General features: G+C 49.8%; 1 protein-coding gene across 1 annotated transcript; it reads right to left on the bottom strand.

Moving 5' to 3' along the window:
- Positions 1-596: 596 nt before the first annotated feature.
- Positions 597-21,809, bottom strand: CHRNB4 (cholinergic receptor nicotinic beta 4 subunit). The gene is made up of 6 exons (XM_049852855.1): positions 21,653-21,809; positions 16,049-16,197; positions 8,088-8,132; positions 7,876-7,985; positions 6,076-7,057; positions 597-832 (listed from the first exon to the last, which is right to left on the bottom strand). Exons 1-6 carry the CDS (start codon positions 21,705-21,707, stop codon positions 692-694), a joined length of 1,482 nt encoding a protein of 493 aa, XP_049708812.1. The 5' UTR covers positions 21,708-21,809; the 3' UTR covers positions 597-691.
- Between the last annotated feature and the right edge of the window lie 525 nt (positions 21,810-22,334).

Genomic DNA, 22,334 nt, shown 5'->3' with positions numbered 1-22,334 from the left:
GAACACAAGGGACCAGGCTGCTGCTCTCATGGAGCTCACACTCTAGTGGCTGAGAGGCGATCAACATGCCACCAAGTAAGAGCTTCAGGTGCTGAGGAGTGTGTGAGGAAGGTGGTGGGCAGGGCAGTCGTGGGGGAGGCTGCTTCACACTGGGTGATTAGGGAAGGCCTCTGGAGGAGGTGACATTGGAGCAGAGCCCTGGATGGTGGAGCTGGAGGAATAGCTTTCCGAGTAGAAGGCTCTGAGCTGGGAGGGGTCTGGAGTGTTTGACTGAAAGAAGGCCAGCCTGGCTGAAGCCTGGTGGACAGGAAGTGGGGAGGGAGGTGTGGGTGGAGAGGTCATCCAGGGTACGGGCAAGATGTCAGCACATAGTAGGTGCTGCTCTTATGCTCATCTGTATCCCAAGAGCCTAGAGCAGGGAAGGAAAACAGGCTTGGATTAAACTGTCCAAAGCCCACTCCCTCTGCCAGAGTTTCCCGGGGTTCCTCCAAGGCCTTCGGGGAGGACAGTCCAGGTCCCCCTTCCTTGCCCCTCCCACAGTCGTAGCCAGTTTGATGAGGTCAGTGCCTAATGGTCACATGATTTATTTAGACCCTCATCAGCAGTGACTCAGAAAGCAGCCAGCTGCCTACCCACTCACTTACTTCACCTCACCCTGTACCCCTGTGGGCCTGTGGACATGCGGAGCAGCCTAGGACCCCTCGGTGGGCAGGTGGGTCTGGAAGAAGGGAGGCAGGAAGAGCCCCACTGTGCCCAGCACACACACAAACACGAACACCCACAGGAACAGCCGGTCAACCACCATGGCCACAAACTTCCAGTCCTCAATGACCTGTGGGCAGACAGAGGGCTTGTTATAGGTGCCAAGCACTGGGTCTTCCCTGCTTTCCCTCCCTTACCCCAACTCAGGCCCTCACCATCAGGCCAGTGACCCCAGAGGCCACAGGCTTGGAACCACATGGTGGAGGAGCAAGTCTGAGTCTGAAGCTGGTCTCTTAGCTGGGGAACTCTGTGCCTTTCAGTGTCCTCAGACTTAATGAAACAAATCACCCCTACCTGCCGCCCCCGCACACGGCACTGCAGAGCCACTGGGAACTAGGGCTGTACTGAAGAGTTAGGAACGTAAGGGGTTATTAATACAATGTATTGTGATTTGAAAACCCAATCTGATTTAAAAGGGGGATGATGCCTGAGGATCACAAGGCCCTTTCCTCTTCTTTTCCTCCCAGACCCTCTAACTGAGCTGGTTCTGCCCAAAGGAAGGTTTGGGGCCCACCTAGCTCAGTGGGCAGGGCAACAAGAGCCTGCCCAGAACACCTGGAAATTAGGCTGCTTAATTTGCTCAATTCATTAACAGTAACCAGTTGCCCCCGTGTCAGTCCCAGCTCATGGCAACCCCGTTTGTACCAGAGTAGAGCTGTGCTCCAGAGGGTTTTCTTTCAATGGCCTTTCTTCTGAGGCACCTCTCAGTGGACTCGAATCTCCAACCTTTCAGTTAGCAACTGAGGGTATTAACCGTTTGCACCACCCAGGGACTCCTCATTGACGGTAGCTTCTGCTTTTTCCTATAAAGAAGACGCAGCCATCTCCTTTTCCATCATCTGGGCATCCCTCTCACTCCTGAGTCTCCTCCATGGTGGATTAACCGGTAAACAAGGTATGCATGTGCTACCTTGTGCCGATTTACTAATCTTCAGTGCACAACTTCACGTGGGTTTCGCCACATCGTTGATGTTGGAAAACAGATGAAATTGCACAGGACAGATTAGTAAGTAAGCACAAGTAAGCTGATGCATGCGTTGCTTATTGGGTAATCTGTCCCTGGTCTTCTCAGACACTGCTGTGGGGTGTGAGGCTGGCAGAAACCTGGCTGGCCTCCAGAAGTGCCATCACAGATGTGCCCAGCACCCTTTGTGTTGGGGGAGACGCTGAGAGACCTGTGGCCCAATGCCCTGGCCTCCCTGATGCCTGCTTTCATGCCCTCACCCGTCTGGATCATGCTGCATACTTCCCTGGTAAGCGCAGGACCAGAAGCATTCAGCAGAGGCTCAGAAGTCAGAAATGTGGGTGGCAATGGCAAGCTGACGTCAGTGACCCAATTCATCAGGGCCAGTCAGTGGTATGTGTCTACGCTCCAGGATAATCCAGTTGTGAGCCGGCACCTCCACCCCAACCCAGCATGCCTGATTCCTGTCCCTAAGGCGCAGCAGGCTCCCACAGGGAGCTGTCCCCAACTTCCTTGAATTTCTTTTTGACAGCCCTAATTTCAAAGGCCTTTTGGAAACTCTGCTGGCACAGTGGTTTAGAGCTATAGCTGCTAATCAAGAGGTTGGCAGTTCAAATCCACCAGGTGCTCCTTGGAAGCCCTATGGGGCAGTTCTACTCTGTCCTATAGGGTCGCTGTGAGTCGGAATCGACTCGATGGCAGTGAGTTTGGTTTTGAGGGGGTGACTTTTCCCCCCTTTTATATTTTTGGGCTATTTATAGTGACCAGCTAATCACCAGGGAGGGTGAAAGTGCTGAAGATGAGAAACACAGCATGGCTGGCTGAGGGGCGGGCCTGATCTGGAAAGGAAGGAAGCCTCTCTCTCCAACTAGACATGAGAAAGTCACTCACACAGTAAGTCCTCCATGTGTTCAGCATGGAGCAAGGCACTGGGAAGGGAGGACAAGAGCTTAAGAATGGCAGAAAGATCTCGGTGTGGAGCTTGGCTCTGCCCTGTGCCAGCTTTGTGACCCTGGGCAAGTCAGCGAGCCTCTCTGAACCTCGCTTCCCCCATTGTAAAACAGGGATCTAAGTAAAAGTCACCGCACAGGTGTTAATGGATTGAATTGTGTCCCCCAAATATGTTGAAATCCTCACCCCTGTACCGGTGAATGTGACCCTGTCTGGAAATAGGCTTTTCTTTTGTCTTGTTAATGAGGCCATACCAGAGTAGGGTGGGTCCTAAACCTAATCCCTTCTGCATAAACCAAAACCAAACCAAACCAGTTGTCATGGTGTTGATTCCAACTCATAGCAACCCTACAGGACAGGGTAGAACTGCCCAGTAGTGGTTCCAAGGAGCGCCTGATTGGATTGGAACTGCCAACCTTTTGGTTAGCAGCCATACCTCTTAACCACTACTCCACCAGGGTTTCCCCCCTCTGAGTAGTGTCTTATAAAAAGGGAAAACAAACACACGCAGGGGAAGACAGACACCATGTGAACATAGGTCTACAAGCAGCCAAGGAATGCAAAGACACGTTCAGGCTACAGAAGCAAAAGGAGACAAGGATCTTTCCTGAGAGCCCACAGACAGAGAGAGAGAGTGCCTGGCCCTGCTAATACCCTGATTTCTGACTCCTAGCCTCCAAAATGGAGCCCTGGTGGCACAGTGGTTAAGAGCTCGGCTGCTTACCAAAAGGCTGACAGTTTGAATACGCCAGCCGCTACCTGGAAAACCTATGAGGCCGTTCTACTCTGTCCTATAGGGTCACTGTGAGTTGGAATAGACTCCATGGCAATGCGTACGGTATGGGTGGCCTCCAAAACCATGAGACAATAAATTTCTGTTCCTTAAAGCCACCTACTTCTGGTATTTTTTCTTACAGCAGCCCTTGGTAACTGAGACAAGAGGGTTCCTGGCAGAGTTATCAGTGATGTATGTCTGGTCCTGGCAGAGCGCCTGATGTGTGGTCAGGGCTCAGTGAACGCTGGCGATTATAACAACAGTGGGTCCTGCCTGCCCCCTCCCTGCCTGAAACAGCAGGAGGCCTGTGGAGTGCCAAGCGGGTGGTGAGGCCTTTAGAAGAGAGAGCTCAGAGTGGGTGCTGGCTCAACCAGGGGTGCAGGAGACCAGCACTTCTCAAAGTGCAACGTGCACACCAACACCGACCTCCAGAGCCAGTTGCCATTGACCCACTTCCGACTCGTGGTGACCCCATGTGTGTCAGAATAGAACTGTGCTCCATAGGGTTTTTAATGGCTGATTTATCAGAAGTAGGTGGCCAGGCCTTTCTTCTGAGGCTTCTCTGGGTAGACTCAAACCTCCAACCTTTTAGTTAGCAGCTGAGTGTGTGAACTGTTGCACCACCCATCGACTCCATGGACCACTGGAGAGCTGGCTCAAAATGCAGGCTTCTCAATGACTCCCCCTGAGATCCTAGCTCCCCTGTGTTTTGAAAAGTTCCCTGGGGGGTTCTCATTTCAACACTTTGACATTTGGGAGCCAATGAATTAGGTCATAGTGAGCTACTGAATGGTTTTAAACTAGAGAAAAACATGATCAAATTAGTTTTTTAGAAAGTGCAATCTGGTAGTAATACAGAGCTATGCTTCTCAAACGATAACGTGCCTATGAATCTCCTAGGGATCTGGTTAAAATGCAGATTCTGACTCTGCGGGTCTGGGGTATGGCCTGAGGTTTCTAACAAGCTCCCGTGGAGTCCTAGTCGCACAAACAGTTAAGGGCTCAGCTGCTAACTAAAAGGTCTGCGAGAAAAAGCAGCTCTCTGGTGATTTGCTCCCATAAAGATTACAGCTGAGAAAACCCGATGGGGCAGTTCTACTGTCACGTGAGGCTGCTATGAGTTGAAATCAACTCGACGGCACCAAACAGCAAGCTCCCAGGTAATGCTGGTGCTGCTGGTCTGAGGACCACATTGAGTAGCAAGGGTGGAGAAGAGTATCTCATGTCCTATAGTCCGTGTGTTGGCCATTCTCTTCTTTCCTTTTTCTGTGTAATTTTGGAGCTTTCCCAGCGACTCTTTCCTCTCAGTGCTAAGTGGAATCTCAGTGCTTTCCCTCGAAAATGTGCCAAGTGAAAAGGCATCTCAGAAAGAGATGTTCCCATGCAGCTGCAGAGGGGGAGACACCATGTTGTGTCATAAAAACCTGCTCAGAGAATCTGATCTGATAAGGTGTTGAAATGAGAACATCCACAGGAGTATGACGCTTCTTCCCCTGCCTAGGATGGAAACGTGTGTGGAAATTTCCGTTACTGTCGTGTCCTGTGTTCAGTTATTATAAAATTGTCCTTAGAAGTGTTATTTGTTCAAAGGAGTCATTTGAGATGCCAAACTTTAGCGCTCGTTCCTTTGCCCTGCAAAAGTCTGTAATTCTAGCCACCCTACTTGATAATTTATTTCCCTGGGAGCAATGATATTTTAATTGATGTTTCTGTACTCCTCACAGCTATAAACCCTTGTATGGCTTCTGGCCCTGGCTGCCCAGCCCACCTGCGTTCCCTAGAGGTAGAGTATCAGTCTCCAGCCCCTGGCAGTCTCCCACAAGAGCCTGCACCTCCCTGCTTCTCTGCAACAGGGATTTCTCCAGCACAAGGAGGCTTGGCAAGCTGGCACCACCCAGAAGTGCAAGAAGTTAATGTCCCCGGGGCTGCCCTCAGCCTATGGTGGATGGGAGCTGGTGCGTAAATACTCCAGCCTCCCTCTAGCGGGTGACTCAGCAGCTTGTTCCACGTGGTTCCTCAGAAGGTCCCCAAAGGGACTGAGCAGTAGCCCACAGCAGTAACCTGCTCACTGACAGCTGGTACTGGCTTTCCTCCTGTCCCCATCTTGTGTTCCCTACTACCTCACTGTGCTCCTTGGGATCACCTCCCAAATAAAATACCTGCATCTCAGGGTCTGCTCTTGGGGCAACTCAAAACAAACAAACAAAAAAAGATCACTGGCAGTGCTTTCTTCATCCGCCCCCCTCCCATGGATGAAGCTATAATAAAACTTGTGACAGTTTTGGATTCCTTATTCAAAGAATTTAAGAGTGCTCAGAGTCCCTGGATGGTATAAATGGTTAACACCTTTGGCTGCTAACAGAAAAGTTGAAGGTTCGAGTCTACCCAGAGGTGCCTCGGAAGAAAGGCTTGGTGTTACACTTGCAAAAATTCAGCCACTGAAAACCCTACGGAGCACAGTTCTACTGGGACACACATGGGGGCGCCACGAGTCAGGGGTGACCCTAAAGCAATGGCAACTGGTGCGTGTGTGTCTTATTAATTAACTGTGGGTGATGGGAGACGTGCCACTATCTGGGCTCCTTCCACCAGACACGTGGACGGGGCGGGGCTAATGACTTACACTCTGGTCTTGATCGTCACTCTTCATGTGCTGTGCAATGAAGCTGACACCCTCCAAGGCCTCCTGAACATCCTGCTGGAACCTCCCAGAGGCCCTCAGCCGGAGATCCCTGGGGATTCCTGCCGAGTCAGCACCAGCTGGAGACTTGGGAGCTGCAGAGGCAGGATTCACAAAATACATGGAATTCTCGTAGAAGTTGGAGGGGATGGCAGGGCCCACGGTGGAGGAGGTGGCCTCGGTCTTGGTCAGGTGCGACTGACTGGGCTGGGGGGCCCTGGTGGGGCTGCTGTTGGGGCGCTTCATGAAGAGGAAGGTGGGCAGCTTGTGTAGGAAGCAGTGCTTGACCCAGGGTGCCATGACGTGAGTGCTGGGCGAGCGGTGGTGCACGTTGAGCACACAGACACTGGTGACAATGGAGAAGGTGACCAGCACCATGGTGAACATGAGGTATTTGCCAATGAGTGGCACGTCCAGGGAGGTGGGCGGCACAATCTTGGAAATGAGCAGCAGGAAGACGGTGAGAGCCAGCAGCACGGAGATGCACAGCGTCATCTTCTCACCACAGTTGGAGGGCAGGTAGAAGACAAGGATGGCCAATGAGGTGATGAGCACACAAGGGATGATGAGGTTGATGGTATAGAAGAGTGGCTTGCGTTTGATGATGAAGTCGTAAGTCACATCCACGTAGCTGGGGTCCTGCGGGTTCACTGTCCTTCGCCCCGGGAGGGCCACGATGTCCCACTCGCCACTGGGAGTAAAGTCATCCATGTCGGCTGTAGGTGTCTTGAGTACCATGTCGATCTCTGTGTAGTCGTAGGTCCAGGAGCGGAATTTGAGGGTACAGTTCTGCTGGTCAAAGGGGAAGTGCTTCACCTCAATCTTGCAAGCGCTCTTATAGATGGCAGGGGGCAACCACTGGATGCTGCCATTGGAGCGGACCACCACATTGGTGTAGACTGATACCTCGTAGGTCCCATCAGCGCTGGGGGCAGGGGGCAGGGCATGGAGGAGAAAAAACATGATGAAACTCATGAACAAGGCCTGGCGTGTTCTCAGAACTCCACAAAGAGCACTTCTGGAATATTTTCCACTAATCACGCTTCCAATTCCACATGCCCTCACTTTCTGATAGGAGCCTGTTTTTCTTGGCAGCTGCATGGTGGAGAGAGCCCCACTACCATGAGGCAGTCTGAAGGCTTCACATGGAATAGCTCATTTAAGCCTCACAATAGTCCAAAGAAGTAGGTTTTATTATGATTCCCATTTTGCAGATGGAAAAACCAAGACTCAGAGAAGCTAAGTTACTTCTACAAGGTTAGAAAACTAGTAAGTGGTACAGCTGGGATTTGAACTCAGGTTTGTCTGTGTCTGGACCACATACTTGTAATCATCTCACAGCACTGCAACCCAAGAAGAATCTCTTTAGCTTCATCTGCCTACTTAAGAGATTTATACATAGTAAGTCAGTGCTGCCAACACTGACAAAGCAACTTGGGTTCAAAGACATGGTCTGGAGGACAGAAAGGGCACCGGACTGGGGGTCGGGAGGCTGATCCTAGTCCCAGATGAGCCTGAGTGAGTCAGACAATGCCCTCCCCCTCTGAGCCTCCGCCTCTAACTGAGGGCATTGGCTCTGCTCATCTTAATACTTCCAGCCTAATGGCCTGAGCCTGGTGAAGCACAGATGGGGCCCAGGGCTGGACTCAAGACTGGAAGACCCCTAGAGGCTGGGCCTGCTGCTCACATGGGGTTACCATGAGGCCTAGCCCTCGTCAGGCTTTGACCCACCCCACCACTCACTTGTTATACAGCACAATGTCAGGCAGCCAGACGCGCTTTGCAGGGATCCTCAGGATGTTGACGCCCTCGTAGCGGGAGCTGTTCCAGGCCAGGCGGTAATCTGTCCATTCCTGAGCAGACAGGCAAGGCCCCATCACTTGTAGGTCAGCCATTACCAAGGGGCAGCCCTGAAGGAAACATCTCCTGGGCTGGACACCCTGCAGGACACTTACCTGTTTCAGCCAGATGTTGGTGGTCATGATCTGTTCTCGCTCATTCTGGGGAGGGAAACGGGGCTATCAGTTCACTAGGAAGGAGGAGCTCTCACACATGGACCTCACTTTACCACACAAAAGGCTCTGAGCTCTATGCTCAGGTGATCCACTGTCAACCCAACATCTCTTGAATGGCTCCGAAGTATTTCACATCCAACGCATCCGAGACAAAGACCATAATCTTCTCCCAAGCCTGGTCCTGTTCAGCATTCCTATCTCAGTGAATGGCACTCCCACCCACCCAGTTCTACAAGGCAGAAACCTGGGAGTTATCGCTGACACCTTTTTCTCTGATCCATCAATTAGTTCTGCAGATTGTATCTCCTACATGCATCTCAAATTTGTCTGCTTCTCTCCATCTCCACTGCCACCATCATCTGTCGCCTGACCTACCGCAGTAGCCTCCTAGCTGGTCTCCCTGCTTTGCCCTGGCCTGCCTTTAGTGTATTCTCTATAGAACATCCAGGGTGATCTTGTTAAAACCTTACCCCCTCAACCTATGTCACTTTACTCAAACCCTCCAGTTCCTCCCCATCTCACCCCAAGTAAAAGTCAAAACCCTGTCTACGGCCTGCAGGGCCCTACATGATCTGAGGATCATTGCTCTATAACCTTATGTCTCATCACTCTGTCGTTTGCTCACTCCACTTCAGCTAGGCTTGTCTCTTTGCTATTTTCAAACACACTCTTGCCTTTGCACACTATTCCCTCTTTCTGGAAATTCTATAAGGGAGTTAGATTTTTATTCTGTATGTGAGGGAAGCCACAAAAGTGACCCAAGCAGGGATGAGATTGAGGGGAAAAGTGGCAGGAACTTTGGAAAATTCATTCTAGCTGTATATGGGGAATAAATGTAGGGAGGAGGCAGTGCAGAATGGACATAGAAAGACCAGTTAGGGAAGTCTTGCAGTGGTCCTGGTGAGGGATGGATGGTGGTGGATTGGACTATTGTGGTAGGATTCATGTATTCATTCAGAAAATATTTACCAAGTACCTAACATGTCTCAGATACTCTTCTAGGTACCCTCTTCCCTCAAGGAAATTACATCGTAGTGGGAGGAGGCAGGCAATACACAAACAAGTAGATGGTGTCAGGTGGTGATAACTTCTATGAAGAAAAATAAACAGAGGGAGACAGGGGTACTATTTTATGTGGGAAGGTCAGGGAAGACTGCCCAGATAAGATGACATTTCTTTTGGTTTGTTTATTTGTTTTTGAGGAGGGAAGGTTATGGACACCACCAGTTTATGAAAACATTTATTTCAGTTTCATTTTTTGAAGGAAATTTTTCCTGGTTGTAGAATGCTAGGTTTTCAGCTTTTTCTTGTAGCACTTTTAAAATATCATTTCATTTTCTGGCTTCCATTTTTCAACTGTCAGTCTTATTGTTGCTCCTTTGAAGATAATATTTTTTTTTCCTGCCTTCTTTTAAGATTTCTGCTTTGTCTTAGGTTTAAGAGTTTGCGTATGGTGGATCTGGGTGTGTAGTTTTCTTTGTATATATCCCTAATGGGCACAGAGCTTCTTGAATCTGTAGCGTAATGTCTTTGGTCCCTTTCAGAAAATTCTCAGCCAAGTATCACTTCAAATATTGCTTTGGCTTATTCTTTATGTCTTCTTTTTTGGGTACTCCAGTTACACAAGTTAGATCTTTTTATCCTGCCCCATATTATCATCTTTTCTATATTTTCTACCCTTTTTTTCTCATTGGTTTGTCTAGATATTTTCTACTGACCTCTCTTCCAGTTCACTAATCCTCTCTTCTGCCGTGACCAATCTGCTATTAAACCCATCCAATGAGTTTTTAATTAATGTTTCTGTTTGGTTTTAGTGCTAATATTTACCTTTGGATCTTTTTTATAGTTACTAGCTCTCTGGAGAAATTCTACATCATAATAATTTTCTTGAACATATCAATATTTAAAAAATATTACTTTAAAGTTCATGTATGATAACTTCAATATCTGGGTCATCTGTGGATCTGTTTCTATTATTTGCTTTTTACTTTTGGTCTTTTCTCATTTTGTCTTATAACATGCTTAGTGAATTTTTATTTGATTTTAACCATAATCAGAGAGTCTTTAATTTGGCTTTATGGCGGAAGAGTTAGAGTACGGACAGATCACGTTAATCTAGTCAGAGATTTAGCTGGTTCAAAGTAGATTTCAGTTTTTGTGAGAGCGGGTCTATTTTTTATTCATTTTTACCTCTAGAGTGGCCCTTCCAAGGTCCCCACCAAAGCTTCATCGGCTTGCGGGGGCCCAAACTCCAATATTTGTTATCTCTGCTCTAGGTGCATGCCAAAAGTTCAGCTAGGCTTCCTCACCTATTATCCACCTTTTGTGCTCAGCTTCCTATTCTCTTTGCCCTACGTTAGATGCCATCAAGTCAGCTCGAGCTCACAGCAATCCTATGTATAACAGAACAAAACGTTGCCCCGTCCTACGCCATCCTCACAATAGTAGGTATGTTTGAGCCCATTGTTGTAGCCACTGTGTCAATTCATCTCATTGAGGGTCTTCTTCTTTTTTGCTGACCCTCCATTTTACCAAGCATGATGTCCTTCCCCAGGGATTTGTCCCTCCTGATAACATGTCCAAAGTAAGCAAGACCTGTCTGCCAGTTTGTCATGCTGTGGTGTCTTGTGTGTTGCTATGATGCTGGAAGCTATGCTACCAGTATTTCAAATACAAACAGGGTCACCCGTGGTGGACAGATTTCAGTAGAGCTAAAAGACTAGGAAAAAGAACCTGGTGATCTACTTTCAAAAAAATTAGCCAATGAAAACTTTACAGATAGCAACAGAACATTATCTGATACACTGCTTGGCTCTATACTGTTTATTGATCATCACGTGAGGAGACAAGGAATGCACACTGTCAAGGTCACCTCATTATGTGTCCTTGCCCTCCTGGATTCTGGTCCTTCAAGTCTTGGGAGCTCTCTAATACCTTCGAACAGAATTTATTTTTTTTACATATTTGTCCAGCTTTTTAAAATTGTTCTTGTGAAAAGGTTAATCTGCAACAAGTTACTTTGCCATTGCTGAAAGTTAAAAACCCTCAATGGTCTTCAAAAGAAAATGTTTTTGTTAACTGAGGTATAATTTACATAATACAGTGAAATGTATGGATCTCGAGTATACAGTTTGATTAGTTTAAACAAATGGAACACACCTCTGTTTCAACATGTAGAGCATTTCCATCACCTAGAAAATTCCCTTGTGCCTCAGTCCTACCCCTCACTCTCTTTCACTCCCCCAGCAGCTGTTGAGTTGTCTGAGGATATCTGTCCAGGGCCCCGGGCCCTCCAAAGAGCTGCTTCTAAAGGTCTGCTTGTCTTACCCAGCATAAAAATCTTTGCTGGCTCCCCAGAAACTTCCATCTTTAAACTGGTTGTGCCCATAACCCTCCTTCCTCAAAACAAACAAACAATCTCCAAAAACAGAAGGAAAAGAAACCACCTAAAATCTAATATGGCCCTACTGAGTGGTACAGTGGTTAAGCATCTGGCTGCTAACAAAAAGGGCAGCAGTTCGAGACACTTCACTAAAGAAGACATTGAGGTAGCTAACAGATACATGAGGACATGCTCACGATCATTAGCCATCAGAGAAATGCAAATCAAAACTAAAATGAGATTCCATCTCACTCCAACAAGCCTGCCATTAATCCAAAAAACACAAAAGAATAAATGTTGGAGAGGCTGTGGAGAGACTGGAACACTTATACACTGCTGGTAGGAAAGTAAAACGGTACAATCACTTTAGAAATCGATTTGGTGCTTCCTTAAAAAACTAGAAATAGAATTACCATATGATCCAGCAATCCCACTCCTTGGAATATATCCTAGAGAATTAAGAGCCTTTACACAAACAGATATATGCACACCCATGTTCATTTCAGCACTGTTTACAATAGCAAAAAGACGGAAGCAACCAAGGTGTCCATCAATGGATGAATGGATAAATAAATTATGGTATATTCACACAATGGAATATTATGCATCGATAAAGAACAATGATGAATACGTGAAACGTTTCATAACATGGAGGAATCTGGAAGGTATTATGCTGAGTGAAATTAGTTGCAAAAGGACAAATATTGTATAAGACCACTCTTATATAAGACCACTCTTATAATAACTGGAGAAATAGTATAAACAGAGAAAAAAATATTCTTTGATAGTTACGAGAGGGGGAAGGGAGGGAGGGGGAGGGAAGAAGGGAGAGACAGAAGAAGGGAGGGACGAAGGAAGGGAGGGAGAAGGGTTTTCACTAATTAGATAGTAGATAAGAATTATTTTGGGTGAAGAGAAAGACAACACACAATACAGGCAAGGTCAGCACAACTGGACTAAACTAAAAGCAGTTTCCTAAATAAACTGAATGCTTCAAAGGCCAGCATAGCAGGGGCGGGTGTTTGGAGACCATGGTTTCAGGGGACATCTAAGTCAATTGGCATAATAAAATCTATTAAGAAAACATTCTGCATTCCACTTTGGAGAGTGGCTTCTGAAGTCTTAATCGCTAGCAAGCGGCCATCTAAGATGCATCAATGGGTCTCAACCCACCTGGACCAAAGGAGAATGAAGAACACCAAAAACACAAGGTAATTATGAGCCCAAGAGATAGAAAGGACCACATAAACCTCAGCCTGAGACGAGAAGAACTAGATGGTGCCCGGCTACACCCCGATGACTGCCCTGACAAGGAACACAACGGAGAACCCCTGAGGGAGCAGGAGAGCAGTGGGATGCAGACCCCAAATTCTCATAAAAAAAACAGATTTAATGGTTTGACTGAGACTAGAAGGACCCCGGAGGTCATGGTCCCCAGACCTTCTGTCAGCCCCAAGACAGGAATCATTTCCAAAGCCAACTCTTCAGACAGGGATTGGACTGGACTATGGGATAGAAAATGATACTGGTGAAGAATGAGCTTCTTGGGTCAAGTAGACACATGAGACTATATTGGCATCTCCTGTTTGGAGGTGAGATGAGAGAGCAGAGGGGGTCAAAAGCTGGAGCAAAAGGACATGGAAATACAGAGTCTAGGGAAGGAGTGTGCTGTCTCATTAGAGGGAGAGCGATTAGGAGTAAACAGCAAGGTGTATATCAGTTTTGTATGAGACTGACTTGATTTGTAAACTTTCTCTTAAAGCACAATTAAAATTAAAGGAAAAAAAAGGGCAGCATTTTGAATCCACCAGCAGGTCCTCAACATAAGAAAACAAAAATCCTCACAACTGGACCCATAAGCAACATCATGATAAACAGAGAAAAGATTGAAGTTGTCAAGGATTTCGTTTTACTTGGATCCACAATCAACACCCATGGAAGCAGCAGTGAAGAAATCAAATGACATATTGCATTGGGCAAATATGCTGCCAAAGATCTCTTTAAAATGTTAAAAAGCAAAGATGTCACCTTGAAGACTAAGGTGCCTCTGACCCAAGCTATGGTGTTTTCAGTCACCTCATATGAATGGGAAAGCTGGACAATGAATAAGGAAGACCTAAGAAGAATCAATGCATTTGAATTATGGTGTTGGTGAAGAATACTGAATATACCATGGACTGCCAAAAGAACAAACAAATCTGTCTTGGAAGAAGTATAGCCAGAATGCTCCTTAGAAGCGAGGATGGCAAGACTTCGTCTCACATACTCTGGACATGTTATCAGGAGGGATCAGTCCCTGGAGAAGGACATCATGCTTGGTAAAGTGGAGGGTCAGTGAAAAAAGGGAATACCCTTGATGAGATGGATTGATACTGTGGCTGCAACAATGGGCTCAAGAATAACGATTGTGAGGATGGCACAGGACGGGGCAGTGCTTTGTTCTGTTGTACACTGGGTCACTATGAGTCAGAACTGACTTAACAGTACCTAACAACAACAACAAAACCTAATATTTGCTCTATACACAAACTTTCAGGAACACATCAGCTCACAGTGGTACTCACAGGGGTGGGGGCTAGAAGCTGTGTCCCCTCCTGCTTCACTAGCCCCTGTGGCCCCACAGGCCCACAGAGCAGATCCGGCAAGGGTAGCCTGAGCCTAGAAGTGTGGCCAGAGCTGCTCGCCCATCCACCCTCACCAGGGTGGCAGCTGCAAGACGGCAGCTAGGCTCAGCTACATTAAGCAAGCTTCTCTTGGCTGTACACACAACACTCAGACACCAGCCTGGGTGAGGCCTGGCTGGAAGCCCTTACTCCTTCCACTCTGGCTGTGATGCAGAGAAGGCTAGAGAGCACAGAGCTCTTTGCCTTGCCCCCACTTTTGTGCTGTGTTTCCTGGGAACTCCAGGGGAGGGAACCAACCATTAATTTGGCCAAAGCCTTCTTGAGGGCTATAGGTTTGAGGGGCTGGGTTTGTGGGGGCCAATTGTGCTATAGGGAGAGGCTGGGAGTTAAGAAGGCAGAGACTTGGCTGGGAGGAAGAATTTCATCCCCCTTGGTTATTTCCTTCCTCACAGCTGGACACAGCACCCTGCCTTCTCTTCAAGCGACTGCTCCTCAGAGCTGCTTTCAGGGCCAGGGTTCTAACCCTGTGGGAGAGGGTGTGAGAAGAGCCACATCAGGTAAGGTTAACAACGGGCCATTTTTCTCTAGAATACCCCCAACTCAGAGACAGCAGAAGGGAGAAGGGGAACTCACTGGCATCTCAGCCTTCTTCCCTATTCCACGCCCCACCACACATTCATACATCAAGACCTGACAATCCTGCCTGTGGACTCTGCAATCCATCCCTCCATTCCAAGACACCCAGAGACTGCCCTCCTTTGTCCACACCCTCACTCACCCTGGCTAGACCAGTGCTTCAGCTGCCTCTGGACTTGTCCCTGCACCTGGGCCTCTGCACTCATCTCTTCCCCCAAACTGGTTCCTATTTCTCCCAACAAGTATGGGACAAGTGAAGTCATCTGCTGAGCAAGCTGGAGAAGGTAATGGGATAAGGCTGGGAGGATGAGGAGGAGAAGTTATGGCTATGTTGGAGGCCCAGGTGAGGTGGAGTCTATGGCAGGACCATTGGATCCCTACCAATGGTCACCCCCCCTTCTTCTTTGTTAACAAAGCCCCAACTTAATTACATATTGGATATTCATGTGCCCCTCTCCAGCCCCCTTGCCATGGACTGATAAGTCTAATCCAACTGTGGAATTCCATTTCTCTGACCAATGATTGGCTACGGCTCAGGCATGAGCTGCAACCCAGGCCAGTGAGATGCAAGGGGTTGTCTAGAAGGTAGTTATCTGGGAAAGTCTTCCTCATGTTCAGAAACGGACCCAAGAAGGGAATTTGCCATTTCTTGCCACAGACATTGTCATGTGAGAACTTTATGCTTGCAATTGAGGCTGGGGTCTTATGATGTAAGGTAAAAGCAAAAGAATCACAGAGTACGGACATCATTGGGTTATTCAGCTAACCAGCCCTGGAACTATCCACCTGCTATATTGTTATGTGATGTAATAAATCACCTTATTGCTTTAGCCACTCTTAGTTGGGTGTTCTATTACTTGCAGCCAAAGCATTTTAATCAATCCTGAGATGGATTTGTAGGTGGCTCCAGACTGTAGAGCTCAAGTGGACAAAATAGGAGGCAGATCCCAGGCAGAGAGAAAAGCACATGTAGAGTCACAGATGGCATTTTTGGAATGAAAAAATCTTAACTTAGAGGCAGGGTCAAGGCCCTCAAAGTGCAGGCAAACTCCTTAGTTTTTAGATATGGAAAAAAGATGAAAGGAACAATCCAGGACCTGCCCAGGAATCTGGGGCAATGCTAAAACTAAAGCCTAAGTTACTCAACTCCCAGCCCTGACCACTGCATGGCCACTCCCTTCCTGAGAGCTGGCTGGGGCACTGAAAACCCACTGTGCCTCTCCTCCTGAGCCTCAAGCCCAGGCTGCCCCTGCACCTACCACACTGATAAGCTGGGCCAGGATAAGTTGGAGCTGGATGGAGATGAGCTCGGAGGAGCTGGCGGCTGGACGGATCAGGTTGTTGTAACGGGTTTTGTTCAGAAGATCTTCTATGAGCTTCTCCTCGGCATTGGCCACACGGCAGTTCCCTGGGAAAATGCATAGTCAGACCTGCTGCGTCCTCGTAGACCTGTCCCTCACTGCGGCTGATGGCAGCGAAGGGGAAAGCTGAGAGGGTCCAGGCTAGGACCACAGGTGCCCTCAGGGCTGGCTGAAGCAGTTATGGTGTTGGCAAGCCTGCCTCTCTTCCGGGATCTCAAAGTAAATAGGTCCAAATCAGAGCTCAGCTCTCCCCACCCATCCTATACTTCATCCTCCTCCTGCCTCCTCTAGCAGTGACTGCATCTGAAGCTCCAGACATCTGGTCCCAAAACTGGCTCTTTATCCTGATCCCGTCTTGGCTCATGCAAGTGGTCACCCGGTCTTGTCTGTTCTAGTTTCCGAGTCTCTCAGTCTGCTCTCCCATCTCTACCCCTCCGGCCATGGCCCTAGTGCACCATCCAGGCCCTGGGCTGTTCTGATAGCCTCCTCACTGATCTCCCTACCTCCCCTCTGCCCCTCTCATGCACATAACATATCGTGCCACAGTGGTCTTCTTTCAACACAAACTGGGCCAGGGCCCTTCCCTACCCACAACCTCTCAGAGCTGTGGGCAGAGTTAAAGTCAAATGTTTTGGGTTGGCATTCAAGTCCCTTTGCCCCTGGCACTGGCTTATCTTCTCCCACCTCTCCACATTCACCCCTAGACACTCTAGGCTCTGGCCACACCCACTGCTTGCCTTTCCCCCAAGTGGCCTGCCTTTCCCTTCTGTGTCTCACTTCTTGGTCTTGGAGCAGACATTTTCTCCTGCCAGGACTGCCCCAGCCAGCCAGCCATCAAATAGCTGAGTGTTTATCTAGTGCCAAGAACTGTGTTCTGTGCAGGAGATAGTGGCAAGAAAAAGGCAGAAACAGTTCCTGCCCTCAGAGGGCTTGCAGTATCATGTAGAAGAGAGATTAACCAAACATGGGTTTTGTCTGCAGAGTTGGATGGACAGTGATGCCTTCCTTCACTAAAAAGAGTACAGGGTGGGGAGGCAAGGGGAGGAATGTCCGGGGTTCAGACCTGGACCTGTAGAGCATAAGGTGCCCTGTTGTTGTTGTTAGCTGCCGTCAAGTTGACCCCATGCACAATGGAATGAAATGCTGCCCAGTCATGTGCCATCCCCATGATTGGCTGTGGTTTGGACAATGTTCCATTGTGATCTATAGGGTTTTTATTGGCTGATTTTTGGAAGTAGAATGCCGGGTCTTTCTTCCTAGTCCTTCTTAGTTTGGAAGCTCTGCTGAAACCTGTTGTTCAGCATTATAGCAACATGCAAGCCTCTACTGACAGATGGGTGGTGGCTATGTATGAGGTGTGTTGGCTGGGAATTGAACCTGGGTCTCGCACGTGGAATGCAAGAATTCTACCACTGAAACATCAATGCCTCATAAGGTGCCTTAGGGACACCAGATGGAGGGGTCCTGCTAGCATTTGGCTTCCACTCTGGAGTTTAAAGGAGATGTCTCAGCTCAGAGCAATATTCCAGGCCCAGCTCAAATGCAGCCTCCTTCACTTAGCCTTTGGCCCCGCCAGGCTCCCACAGCCCCAGATCTGCCCCTCTCCACACTGCCAGTCCCTTGCCAAGTAGTATGTGGGTCTTTGTCTCATTTCCCTTACATGTCTGGGAGTGAAGGTGAGGCTCAGAGACTCGATCTTGCTTATTCTGATATCTTTAAGGAGAATATGTCAGGTTTGAGCAGGGGCCCATCTTGGAAAGAGGAAGACCTAGAGGAGGGTCCAAGGCACCTGAGCAGGGAACCAGGAGCAGGAAAAGAGATGGGAGTGGGCAAGAAGGCAGGCAGGAAAAGGATAAAGAATTAAGATGAGCGTGGAGGATGCTGGAGAGGGGCTGCCTGGCTCACGGGGCCCAGGACTCTGATTTCATCCTCCCCTGAAGGGCCAGTTCCATGCATCTTACTGAACCAATCCCTCTTTGGGTGGGGCCAGGGGGCCCAGGGCATGGGGCAGCCTGATCGAGCAGGACCACGGTGGACTCTTGGGTAGGTGCTGGGCTGGACACGTGGCCAGGGAGCAGCTGCTACCCTGCCTGCTGTGTGCACTTTCCAACTCGCTGCCTATCTGGAGCAGATGCAATATTTAGTGCCTTGTGAAAGATGCTCCCAGCGTACCTGCTGCCTGCCGTCTCCCCCACCCAGGCTGCCCCAGGCTATCAGAGGGGGTCCTGTGGTTGCTTGGCCTAGATTCTGAGCCTTGCCTCTCATACCCTGGACCTACGGTCCACTGAGAGTTAAGAGCTCCCTACCCCCTGCCAGAGGCCAGCTGCTTGAATATCCTGGAAGCCAGTTGGTAGCCTGAGGCTGCAGCTGGGTCCCTCCCACAGCCCTTCTTTAGTGTATATATTTCACAGAGAGAGATGTGGCTTGCCCAAGCCCACCTGGCATGTCTGAGGCCACTCTGGGGTCAGAACCTGCAGGTCCTGGCCCCAGCCCTGCAGTGCTGAGGGAGGCTGGATTCCATACCTCTGCAGCCCAGGAGGCTGGCCCAGCTGGGTTCCTGGGAAGCCAGGGCAGCTCTGCAGGCTGTGGGGGCTCAGATTCTTTCTCTGAGTCCACATGGGATGCCCAGGTGCTCACCTTTGGCCCTGCCTTGCCTCTTTGGCATTCAGCTGGCTCTGAGGGGCCCTCTCCCACCCTGAAGACCAGCTATATAGGCTACAGAGTTAGAGGATCCTGGAACCTTAAACCATTTAGCCCAGTTCTCTATTTCTTAGCTGAGAAATGTAAGACCAAAGAGGGGAAGAAACTTATTCAAGGACCCCCAGCAAGTCAGCGGCAGAGCCAGGTTTAGGAGGCACTGCCTCTTTCAGACAGAGGCCTGCTGCAGATCAGTCGTGCCTTCCTTAACTTCCCGTGTGGAGACTGCCTCTCCAAAGGCCATAATTGGTATTGGCTAGAGAGCCAGGTGTGTGTTCATTCCTGCGCCTGTGTTTGTACATGTGTGTGCTGAGCGGTGGTAGGGGGGTGTTATGGATTGAATTGTGTCGCCCCAAAAATGTGTGTCAACTTGGCTAGGCCATGATTCCCAGTATTGTGTGATTGTCCACCATTTTGTCATGTGGTGTGATTTTCCTATGTGTTATAAATCCTACCTCTGTGGTGTTAATGAGTCAGAATTAGAGGCAGTTATGTTAATGAGGCAGGGTTCAATCTACAAGGTTAGATTGTATCTTGAGTCAATCTCTTTTGAAATATAAAAGACAGAAGCAAGCAGTGTCCAGGGGACCTCATACCACCAAGAAAGTAGTGACAGGAGCAGAGCATGTCCTTTGGACCTGGGTCCCTGCGCTGAGAAGCTCCGAGACCAAGGAAAGATTGATGACAAGGACCTTCCTCCAGAGCTGACAGAGACAGAAAGCCTTCCCCTGGAGCTGGCATCCTGATTTGAACTGTTAGCCTCCTAGACTGTGTGAGAATAGCTTCTCTTTGTTAAAGCTATCCAGTTGTGATATTTCTGTTATAGCAGCTCTAGATGACTAAGACAGGGGGTCACCCAGGCTGGTGTGGGCTGGAACACACTCTCAAGGGGGGAAAATCTCAGAATAACACATCATGTTTAGGCTTTCCAGCCTGGTGCTTTATGCCTGTGAGGCCTGCTGGGTTCAAGGAACAAGGGCCAGGCCTTTTACCCCCAGCTGACAGGGGTGGCCCAGAATGGGTGGAAGCTTCTGGGGTATAGCTGGGGGTCACATCCCAGCCCAAGAGTTGACACAGTTAAACCAACAGGCCACCACTAGGGGTCAGTCATGATCCAAAGGTCCTGATGAGGAGTGGGCCTGACCTGCCTCTGGCCAGGGCCTCACTTTCGCTGGAACCAGGCCTTCTCAGGAAACCTGCTCCCCAGTGGAGAGGAGTTACAATCCAAGAAGAAGACATAGCTGAAATGCTAAACTATGTGAGTGTGTGCACAGTTTGAAAAAGCATATCCGATCTTAAAATCTATATTGAAAAAGTGATAAGATATACCGATTGTTTTAGGCCATGTGCTACAGAAAAGAAAGGTCAACACAGCCTTCTTGGCAAGTGGACATCTGAAAGGCAGAGTGATTTTTAGTTGGGGGTGTGTGTTCTTAACTGAGGAAGGGAATACAAGATTCGTGTTTACTAAAAGGCAGCCGTGGATTAAAAAAAAAAACAGCTTTTAGTGCTTCTCCAATCGTGTGTAAGAATCACCTGGATGCTTGTATAAATGCAGATTCCCAGGCCCACTTCCTGAGATTCTAACCCAGTGGGCCTGGGATGGGGCCCAGGAATCAGTACTGGGTGATTCTGGTGTAGGTTGCTCCAAGACCACACATAATAAACACTGCAACTGGCTCACACAACATCTGCATTCCCAAGTATATAGGCAGAGCATACCATCCCCATGGAACAGACGGGGAAACTGAGACCCAGATAAGGGAAAGGAATGAGGGAGACAGGGTCATTCAGCATATGGTGGCAGAGGCAGGACACAAACTTGTGTGCAGACACCATCTTAGGTGAGATCTCCACGTCCCTGTAGGAGTCTTGTAAGTCTCCCCCACCTCTTCTTCAACAACCTCTGTAGGAGGTCTCTGTCCAGGGAAGAGAGAGGCCCGTTCTCCAGGCCGACCAGTGTGCTCAGAGGATAAGCTTGGGTCACAGAATAGGAGCTACAAGGCTCCTCAGAGCTCAGGGGCCCAGAGAGGTCAATCTTCACCACACCTGGACTCTGACTGGAGAAGGCCCGAGTGGACCTCCCTCCCAAGTATCAGAGACCTAAGGTTCATGAGTGACAGGCCCTACTCACCAGCCCAACCCTCAGCCAAGCTGGTGGTCCAGGACGGCCACCCCCCAGGGTAAGCAGAAGCAGTGGAGCCAGAAAGCGTGTTTCCTGGAAGATCTGCCCCCCAAACTGCAACACATTCCAGGGCTGGCGATTTGGGCAATCCCATTTCCCTCTGGCCTGTTTCTCCGCCTCTGCAATAACGGTGTTGGAGGAGACCTCTCGCTAAGGCTGAGGAGAGGGGTTGCTCCCTGGTGTCTACACCGGCTGCGCTGCGCTCACTCTTCAAGTAAAGTGGCCTCGCAGGCGAGGAAGCCGCCTCAGCCTTGTGGGAATGAGGCTGTGAGCCTCTGAGCCTCGCCCTTCGCGCTGGAGGTGAGTGGAGCTGCCTGCAAAGCCGGGGCCATCTAGCCCCGCTGCCCAGGCCAAAGGAGGTGGCCCTGGCCGCGCAGGAGCGCAGAGAGGAAAGGCGGGCCCCACCGCGAACCTCGCAGACCCACCCAGCGTGGCCCGTCCCCACTGCCTCGGTGAGGGGGTTCGGCTCCACCCCCGGGTCCACCCGGCCGGGACAACCTCGGGCCACTCCCCCGCGCAGGGAGCCCTCCCTTCCACCTGTGGCCAGTCCGGCCCCGCGCAGTCCGGCCCCGCGCAGCCCAGCTCAGGCGCCCCTCCATCCTTCTCGGAAAAGAACTCACCGCGCCCGTAAAGGACAACCAGGGAGAACAGAACCAGGCTGTGCGCGCTCCTCATATCGAGCGGGAGCCGTGGAGGCAGCCTCGGCGAGCTCAGCTGTAGGACCACCAGGCACCCGCGAGCCGCGCGCTGGCGAGTGAGCGCCCGTCCGGGGCTCGCAGTCTGATCGCGGGGCGCGCCGGGCACTAGGACCTCGCAGAGAGCGAAGCCTAGCCCCGCGCCGGCTCCAGCTGTGGGCCCCGCCCACCCGGGGGTGGGGGGCTGCGGGGCGGGGGGCGGGGCCGGCCCTCCCCCTGCGGACCCTCAGCTTTTTCTCTGGGTGTCGCCTGTGGCGAGCCTTGGTACTTCCTCACTGTCAAGGGCCTCCCAACAGTCCTGGAAGGCAGGCTGCAGGACAGCGCCTCAGCTGGGGAAACTGAGGCCTCGAGGGCTGCAGACCCTGGCACAGGTCCCTCTACTGTTCCGGGAAGTATTGCATCCAGTCGGGAAGTCCCGAGACCTTGCCTACTGACACTTAGAACTCGAAACTCGAGAGGTCTTTTGGAAAATAAGTAATAATCTCGAGTTCACACCCATAGGGTTTGCTGAAAGAAAGGGGCCCTTTGAGGAGGAAGCCTGCGTGAGGGCGCCGCTGTCTGCAGACACCGAGGGAGGGCGCTCAGGAAGAGCCTGTGGAATCTGGGA

This window comes from Elephas maximus, chromosome 13, assembly GCF_024166365.1.
Source record: "Elephas maximus indicus isolate mEleMax1 chromosome 13, mEleMax1 primary haplotype, whole genome shotgun sequence".
Classification (NCBI taxonomy): domain Eukaryota; kingdom Metazoa; phylum Chordata; class Mammalia; order Proboscidea; family Elephantidae; genus Elephas; species Elephas maximus.
Note: the sequence above shows the minus strand (reverse complement) of the source record. Positions and strands in the feature narration are given on the sequence as shown.

Bases quoted from the DNA above. Each gene is read 5' to 3' on its own strand.
- CHRNB4 (XM_049852855.1), bottom strand. From the start codon at position 21,707: ATGAGGAGCGCGCACAGCCTGGTTCTGTTCTCCCTGGTTGTCCTTTAC. The intron at 7,058-7,875 runs GTGAGTGGTGGG...CCCTGCCCCCAG, and splicing joins GACATTGTGCTGTATAACAA to CGCTGATGGGACCTACGAGG. The intron at 833-6,075 runs GTAAGTCATTAG...GTCTGCCCACAG, and splicing joins GTGACGATCAAGACCAGAGT to GTCATTGAGGACTGGAAGTT.